Source organism: Calidris pugnax, unplaced genomic scaffold, assembly GCF_001431845.1.
Source record: "Calidris pugnax isolate Ruff unplaced genomic scaffold, ASM143184v1 scaffold127, whole genome shotgun sequence".
Taxonomy (NCBI): Eukaryota; Metazoa; Chordata; class Aves; order Charadriiformes; family Scolopacidae; genus Calidris; species Calidris pugnax.
Window position 1 is genome coordinate 2,590,808 of NW_015090883.1, and position 9,286 is coordinate 2,600,093.

The 9,286-nt window shown below is 40.6% G+C and overlaps 1 protein-coding gene across 8 annotated transcripts in view; it reads left to right on the top strand.

Annotated features, from left to right (window-relative positions):
* Positions 1-6,479, top strand: part of FOXN3 (forkhead box N3) — a 130,136-nt gene extending 123,657 nt beyond the window's left edge. For all 8 annotated transcript variants that reach the window (XM_014947021.1, XM_014947022.1, XM_014947028.1 and 5 more), the window contains one exon: positions 2,164-6,479. In XM_014947021.1, coding sequence (XP_014802507.1) covers positions 2,164-2,713 — 550 coding nt within the window. In that variant the 3' untranslated portion in view covers positions 2,714-6,479. The remainder of the gene's footprint in view (positions 1-2,163) is intronic.
* The last annotated feature ends 2,807 nt before the right edge of the window (positions 6,480-9,286 follow it).

Genomic DNA, 9,286 nt, shown 5'->3' on the forward strand with positions numbered 1-9,286 from the left:
TTTTGGCATGTGGTTGCTCTGCTCCATGGAACTGTAGCTTTCCTTTTATTGATAGTCTCTCAGCACAAACTAACAAATAGGAGTAGATCTAATAAGATGAAAATGGGCATCTTGATCTAAATCCCATCTGTTAGAAGCCTCGTTCGCTAATAACCTAGTCAGTAGGAATCCCATTTGAGTTCCCACCTATTCTGTCCTGTGTTTGTTTCCTTGGAGCAAGAATTTAGTGCTATTTTTTAATGGAAAATTAGTAGCATGTGATTTCTATTGAGCCATGTTGCTCTGACTATTAGCTGCCTAGTAAAATCAAGTAACTTTAATTTTATGCTAATTTATGATAATTTTTAACATCTTTAAATGTAAATTTACCCTAAAAATGAAGAATCTGTCGCTTAAAATGCATCACATGCTTCCTCGTAATGACTGATCTTAAGGAGTTGGTTATAAATTCACCTTACAACTAGTGTAGTATGGGTGATTTCTTCTTTTAAGCATTTGGCATCCTCTGATGACAACCCCTGCAGTGGGAACCCATCACAGAGCAAATGCAGCTGGCTTGCTGCACAATCATGAATGACATTGCATTTAGTTATTAATAATTGAAGGAGCTTTGTGTATTCCTTCTGGGTTCCGTATATAATTTATGGATCATAAAGCTACTTGAAAATCTAGGGGAAAATAATTTTGTTGAGCAAAAGAGATTGGCAAGAGGCCTTCTTTGCTAATAACTGGGCCTTCTATTATATACATTTCTTTGAAAATACAGTAAATAAGAACATGAATGACTGATTAATTTGCTACCATCTAGCATTGTCCTGTCACTGGTTCACAGAAGCCTGTTTCTTATTTCAGTGAGCTCCACAGACAGGAGCATTAGATGAATGGGAGCTGCAGAATTACGTACCACTCTTATATTTTCCACCTTTCAGTCTTACTTTTCAGAAATGGAGAATACCCTGGTTTTTTGTCTGTAAAGAAACCAGACGTGAGGTCCATTCCCTGAAACCTAAAGCACTTTCCCATTTTTTTAAGTGGAAGAGCAATAACGCTCTGGACATGCCACTGTGCCATTCCTCTTAAGAAATACCAATCTTTGGGGTGTGTGTTTAAGAAAAGGTTTTAATCCCCCACTCCCATGAGTGTGCAAAAGCCCTGTAGTGATAGCATGAAGCTGGCAAGACTAGATTTTAAAGCAGTTTATCATGTGATAGTTTAAACAGTCTTGCTTGTTATTTTTTAAATGATAGAGGAGTTCAAGGCTGGTGAACTGGCAGGCGGCAACGATGATGCTTTTACTCAATGAGGAGCATCCTCCTCTCCTTTTTCCCAGAAGGAATTAAGCACTGCCCAGGGCCAGTCCCTTCTTGAACAGACCTGCAGGCATCGCATTCTGTGTTGAGAAGTCAGTGGCAAAGCTCTGATGTTTTCCAGTGCAGAGGAGGACACTCTTCGTTTTTAAATACATGATGTAGCAGTAGTTCCCACATCACTGCGTGCCATAAAAGCAAAGGGGAACATGAAAACTTCTAGAGCAAAACCAGATTGCTTTTTTTCTACTGTTTTTAAACAAGTAGCTTGAGAGTATATTGCTTTTAAGATTAATCATAAACTGATGACAGTCAGAAATGTGCCTGGACTGCTACCTGGGTGCTATTCTTAGTCGCTCCCTCTGTAGGAAAGAGTCCTAGCTGGAAAAGAGTCTTTGAGAGGAGAAAAAAACAGTACCCCAGAAAGCTAGTGTCTCTTCCCCACATTTTTGGTAGTACCATTGTAAATGAAAAGGAGGAGAGGGTATTTATGCAACTCATCAGAGTTTCTTAGCCAGCGGTAAAATAATGGGGATTTTTTTATTTTTAATTTTTTTTTCGAAGTGTAAACTATTAGTTGAAACGTCCATCAGGCCTGTTCAGACATCACTAGTTTGTGACGATCCCCTGCTCTCCCCTGCCTCTTGTGCTGTTCCATGTCTTTTGGTTTGTTTTACGTGCGGAGTCCAGTCCACCAGCCCTTTGAGCCGGGCTTTGAAACGGCCCTGCATGGACATTACTTTGAGAGCCAGAATTTTAGATTGTCTGTCAGTTGGCTTGACTTTCTCATCGCTTGTGCTGAAGCAGGGTCACACATCTCCGTGGCTTCTAAGGCCTCTCTGGTTTGTTGTTGCAGGAATGGAATAACAAACTGCCGGATGCGGACAGAAAGCGAACAGTCCTGTGGCTCCCCGGTCGTTAGCGGTGACCCAAAGGAGGATCACAACTACAGCAGTGCCAAATCTTCCAACCACAGGAGCACCTCCCCTGCTAGTGACTCCGTTTCCTCTTCCTCTGCTGACGACCAGTACGAATTTGCAACTAAAGGCAGCCAAGACAGCAGCGAGGGAAGTGAAGTCAGCTTCCAGAGCCACGAGAGCCATAGCGAAACGGAAGAGGAGGACAAAAAGCAAAATCGGAAGGAGACCAAGGATTCTTTAGCTGACAGTGGGTATGCGTCCCAGCACAAGAAAAGGCAACATTTAATGAAGGCGAAAAAAGTACCAAGTGACACACTGCCTCTTAAAAAGAGACGTACGGAAAAGCCCCCTGAGAGTGATGATGAGGAGATGAAAGAAGCAGCAGGATCCCTCCTGCATTTAGCAGGAATTCGATCCTGTTTGAACAACATCACCAATCGGACGGCAAAGGGGCAGAAAGAGCAAAAGGAAACCACAAAAAATTAGAACAAATCGATGATTTGTTTGAACTTACAAAGTTTTGTTTCAGCACGTCAGGTGAATTCTAATGATTTGTGGCAATATCAGCAATTTTTTCCTTTTTTGTTTTTCTTTCTATTTGTTTTTGTTTCGTTTCTTTCTTTTCTTTTTTTTTTTTGACCCTTAAGATTTTTATTTTTAAAGGAGATTGAAGCCATAGAACTCATACTGACACTCAGCTAATTTACAAAAGCTTTTCATTACCTGAAGACAAAAAGTTAACAAACAAAAGAGCCAAAATCGCCATTGCTTTCTCCGGCTTGTCAAAAACGCATGGTTGAATACACAGTGACATCAACATTAATGTGATGGGAGTAAAATTGTGCTTAATTTAATAATCATTCAGGCCTGGCCCTTAAGAATCTTTTTTTCTTTTAATGGCCTTAACGATTGGGTTAGAAGTGAATGTGAATAAAGAGATTTGGGGGGGGAAGAGGAGGCACGTACTTCTCAGCACCAAACCAAGAACCATCTAGTGGCACTTGGACATGCTGTGCCATACAAGTCTTTGGACAAGCCACTGGTGGCAACTGTGCAAAGCCTAACGCACTTTTTTAGTGCTTCACGTTCTACATGTGGCTTATAATGTGAAGACTGGTAACTTCTAAGTTTGGGGAAGTTTGAACTGTGTATGCAATGGGTTTCAGTGAAATAAGGAGAAGAAATGGGAGGGAGGTGCACTGTTAGTAGCATCGTTAATCATTGAGTTCTGTCTTCTATAGTAAATTTAAAGAATGTTCAAAAAAGCCATAAGCCCGAAGATTGGCACTGCGTGCAAAAAATAATAGTACTAGGGAAAAACAAGCTATGTCTTCTAAACTGCCTGAGTGAAAAGCAATCAAATCTTAGAAATTACAGTAGATATTAAGGAAGGAAATACATCAGAATCTCTTTCTGTGGATCAAATCCTTGATCTAACTGGGGAAACAAAGCTACAAAACCTGCCACTAGTAGTATTCTGTATTTAAAAACAAAAGGAAAGCATATTAGTGAACATTAAAATCCAGAAGTTCAACAACAGAGCTCCTACACTGCCCTCGGAAACGAGTGTGCAGTTGCCGTCAGTCAGGATTCATCTGTGCAAAAATGGCAACAGATTTCCAGATTCAACCAGCGTAGCCAGCAGAAGAAATTTGATCCGCGTTGCATGGATTCCTTTGGGGAGGGGGGGAATACAAAAAGCAAACAATTCTTTTTTTATTCAAAGATGACAAAGTTCTTGTAAGGTAAATAATGTATTTAGCATGAAGCATGAATTATTTTCATATAAATATAGAAAATAGAGAAAAAGGCTATGCCTCTAATTTTTAAGCCCTTAGGCTTAGAGTTTGTTTTTTTGGGTTTTATTTTTTTTTGTTTGTTTTGTTTTTGTTTTGGTTCTTTTTTGTTGTTGTTGGGGTTTTTTTGAAGCAGGTGTTTAAGGTTTAACCTTCTTCAGGGACAAACACTGACTGTTGGGGAACTTACTCTGCAATATTAAAAAAAAATAAAATCTTCATGCTCTGGTAGGGCTTGGATGGTTGAATTATACTGCCTTGTCTGCACATTCAGCCCCCCTCTCCCTACTTCTGTTTAAAATAAGAAAAAAAAAAAAAAAAGAAAAAAAAGTAAAAGTGTGTCCTTTCTTCGTCTGTACATGTGTAACATGACGCAATAATCTGAGGGCAAATTTAGTAGTGAGTGTGTATGACAGAATCAAGAGAATAATGGGAGGTTAATTGAGGAAAACTCTCTGATTTGATTCAGGAATAAGTAGATGAGAAAATAGCTTTGCTAATTTGCCATGAGAAAATGAAGTTAGTGAAGAGCCTTACTGAGGTGTCCAGAGAAAAACCAGTGTTACAGAGCGTGTGGTTCAGGTATAGTGCTACTCTCCTGGCGAGGACGACTATTAGACTGGAGATCCCTACAGCAGAGGGGAGCTGTGAAATAAGTAAGACAGTCTCTCTCACCTGGATTCGTGAATTTGGCATGAAAAATTCTACTCTTAGAATATCGTAGAGGCAAAGAGGAAAATCCCAGGTACCAACGACTTAACAGAACGAAATGGTCTGTTTTTTTCAAAAAGAAAATAGGTTTCTATTTATCCCTAACAACTGTGTGAGGCAGCAGTTTCACCAAGGCCGATCTAGTTTATGAGGAGTGAGTTAGAGAAGGGTTTGACTTTCCCACTCGGTGGAGTGAACTAAAGATGGCACTTAGAGATGGGGGTGGTGGGTGTTGGTTTAGGAAGCAAAGAACTGAAAGGCAGGGCTGGTCTGGCCCTGTTCCTGTGCTCCATGGGAAGAACAGGGACACGCTGTTCTCCTCCCATCTCGCCCAGCGTGTCCTGGGAGCCAGGAGCTGCTCCAGCTGTGCAGATAAGGAAGGAGGGAGCCAAGGACGGTGCAGGGAACCCCTCTGTGTGCGGGGGCCGATGCACGCAGGGTTGATTCCCAGCCTTGGTTAAGTCAGAAGTGGATGGATACTAATTTTTGTCGGCTGCCTGCAGCCCTTAGGACAAAGTTGGGGAAAACAGGAAGGACCAGTCCCTTGGCCAGGTAGCACAGAGATGAATGAGCCATAGCTTGTCCTGTGTGTGCTTGGACTGGGATAATCAGCCTCGTCCCAGAGCCACGCTCCCTGCGGCCAGAGTCTGCAGGCAGTGAACCACACAACCCCTGCACAAGAAAACGTGGTCCTTCATCTTTTTAACAGACTTTGGAAAGAGTAATCTGAAATATAAAATGCTACAGCATCAGTTTGCTGCCACCTTTGCTCATTAATGCATAGTTGTACCAGCTTGAGAGTGGTTCAATATTTATCAAAAAGCAACACTGAAAAGTCAAATTTAGCGACAGAAAATTGCATTCAAACTGTGGCTCAGCCAGCTCTGTCCTCCAGAGAAAGCGATGTGGTTGTGTGCCAGTGACCAGATTCTGTCCACAGTCACGACACTAATTCCAGAGCAGCTTCACTGATTGCAGCGTGTCAGTGCAAATGAGATCAGTGTCTGCTGATCCACAAGTACCATTCATTAATGTGGACTCTTGGTGGCTAAATACGTAATTACCACTAGTATTACTCACCTTAGTAAACAGTCATTTTGCATAAGTATCTGATTAGGCAAGTTATCTTTATAGATATATATATATATAATCTATCTAAGACTTCAACGACTCCTTTATATACTTGCTGGTAAACCTAAAATGTTGGTAAGCATCTATTTTCATGTAAAATTTCTTGCTCCTGGTCTGATCTGCTAAGGAGGTATTATTCAGTAGGAGTTTACAAAGTTACGTTCAGGAACCAGCAGTTTGGCTGAGGGCTAATGCCATCAACAGATTATTTCTGGAGTTTAAAAACAACTTGTCCTTACTGACTCTGACTATTGATGAGAATAATTTGGAATCGTATAAAATATTTAGGAGTCACCTTTTGATACATTTTTGTGCCTGGCTGACAATGGCATCTTTGTCAGAACTGGTTCTACTCCATCAGAAAGGTTCTCTTTTTAATAAGACTTGAGACCGATTCGTTTTCCAAAAAAAGTATAATGTCAGCTTTTCAAGCCAGTTGTCTCTACTTTGACTGAATCATGCCAAAACAGAGTGGTAATTGCACTGTATTACGAACTCTCTCACTTGGCAGACGTGAGGTGGTTTGGTTTTACTTGTTTGCTTCCCTTACTAAGCCATTTTTTGGAGTGAGAAGTCGTCAGCTCTCTAACTTTTCCATTTTCCTCACTCTATCAGTATTGCCAAATTAGCGTTTCTCCAAGACAGGTGGGGGCTCAGGTGGTGAATCCCAGCAGGTCAGCGAGCGGTCAGTGGCCAGTTTCTCCTAGGTGGGAATTGTAAGGGTCGCTCGGACTTGGGGTTCCTTTGGAATATGCCTTTTGCAGCAAGAAGCTCTTTGCAGGCCAGAGCTAACGCCACAAGCAGATTTCACCCGTGTGTGCAGGGAGGTGAAACCTGCCGGTCGTGCTTGCCTTCTGCAAGCAATTGGATGTCCTACTGCACTTGGATGCAGATTTTTTGCCTGCATTTAAAAATTCAAGCGCAGGTCTTGAACAGCTTTAATGTATCACCCCATAGCTGTTGCTGAAAGCAGTCTGATTCTGATCTTCTCCTGGCAAAACCAGCAGTAGTTCTACCCAGATCACAGGGGTTTTACAGCTGAAAACCCTGATGTGGGAGCGAGGAGATGGGCCGGGTAGGACTTCAGAGCTGTCCTGTGACTGTGTTCTCTTCTCACTGGCAACTCAGTTGAGGTCCGTGTTCTGGCTCCTGTCAACCTTCACGGGAGAAGGGAATCCCAAAGGAGGTGCTTTGGCTCCCAGTGTTTGACCGAATTACTGTCTGCCTTTGGAGAAGATGCAGAGGAACTCTGGGGGCTGCATTCTTCACTGGAGTGAGGTAGAGTTACATCGACGCCTTTAGCAGAGAACAAAATCCCAAACCATACACCAAATGGCACCAGGGATAAAACAACAAAAACACTTTATCCCGTTTTCTCCGTAGCCGTGATTGTTTTTCACCGAGATTTTGGCTCCCAAATCATCTAACGATGTAGAAGGGCACAGTCCGAGGTTCTCTACAACCTGAAGGTGTCTTACCTCCTGTGCAGTCAGTGGAGCTATAGGCAATCAAACGCTCCTGGAAATCTTTACCATTTCACTATTACTACCATTTTTCCTTGAATCTGGCCCTCAGCATTTTTGAAAACAGGATCAGAATAAAACTATCAAGAGAACGCATCCAGTTTCCGATGCAATGTAATTTTACTTCACTTCATGGAGAATGCAAACCCGGCTCCTTCAGGTACGTCAGTACTGCCTGAACAAGCTCATTGGCATATTTTATAGGAAATATTTTGAAACGTTTTCTTGACTTTGCCACCAAAAGAGCATTTGAACCATACATCCTCCTGATTGTAACAGAATATCAGTGTTGACCGTCTGACTAGTTAAGTTTTAGTAGTGTTCTTCACAGCCCTCCAGTAATATATCAAACACTGTTATGCACATAATGCAGCACTGTGATCTAATTTAAATAATACTTTTTTATTATTTATACTACTCTATGTAATATACATCAACACTTTGCTATATAACCTAAGTGATAACCCTCTTCTTAGTTATCTGCCAAACTTTGAATTTCTGTTTGGTTTATATTGCAGTTAGCACAGTTACCAAGTTGTAATGATGTCTCTTTTCCTTTGAAATGGGATGTGTAAGTCAAACTATACATTTTGTGTGTTTCTGTTTTGAGCTGGAGTTTATAAGGATTTACACACAACATTCGGTGTTCTGTATAAATCTGCATACGTTGTGAATTCATCTGTTAATCCCCTTTTATTTAGAAAGTATTAATTGATGGTGGTTTATTAGGGGTTTTTATTTTTTGCATTTTTATTTTTTAGTACTGGTTATTCTTGAATTAAGCAGAGACTTGTCAGCTGGGTTGCTTTATCTTTGATCATGTACATGACCTTATAATTCTTCCACAGTTCAGCAAACAAGTACTAGCTTCACTGACCAAAAAAAAAAGAAGTCTCAACCTAATGTGTCTATGGTGCTGTATTTTGCTGGTGTACATTTAAAACCAGAAATGATTTAAAGGTCACTTTTGAGTTGTTCTAATAAGTAGCCTTTCCTGGTTTTGGGAGTTTGGATTTTGTTTTGTTTTAGCATTGAAACAAGGTATATTTATCTGAAGCTATATAATGGTTTTTCTACTGTATCACATTTCCTTTTGCAAAGAGGGGGAAATCGACCTGATGTAACATCCTTTCACAGCCAGTGGAAGGGGTTTTGTTTCAAGTTTTTTATTTTCAGTGGATTTCGTTGGGCTTTGGATCAGGCCAGCAGTTACAAGAGCTCATCATCTGAGGGTTTAAGGGATAAATGAAACTTGTGCTGGCCCTCAGCGCTAGAAGGGATTTTACTGGATGCTAAAATTACGTGCTGGATTCTGGGCTGGCTGATCATCTAGAAATGGGAATCCTTTTCATTTTTTTACTCTGGCCTGAAATCCCAAGACTTCCTTTTTTTTTTTTTTTTTTTCATCCAGATGACATTAAACTTGAGTACATTTTGAGCATTCAGATGACATTAAACTTGAGTACATTTTGAGTTACTAGAGCATTGTACGTTTCCTGAGTACGTGTGTGGGACAACAATTGAAAGTCATACCTGTATCTGATAACCAGTTCCATGCCTGCATCATTCACACTCACTACTTAAAACTGCCATGATGTAAAATGTTGGGGGGAATGATTTGTGTGTGTATGAAAAGCATTATGGACTTGTACATTTTTTTTATACTCTGATCTGTAATTTCTGAAATATTTTGTTTTACAGAAAAAAAAAAAAGTGATAAAGCAATCAAAAGACCAAGAGATTTAGTATCAGTGCTTAAGGGTCACAGGACCTTAACTGGCCAATAAGTTAATTTAGTACAGTGATAAGCCAATTTTTTTCCTGTACTTGGCGTCTGAAACTGCCAATTTCATCAATATCAAAATACAAACTGTGATGGGGAATGAACAGTGATGTTA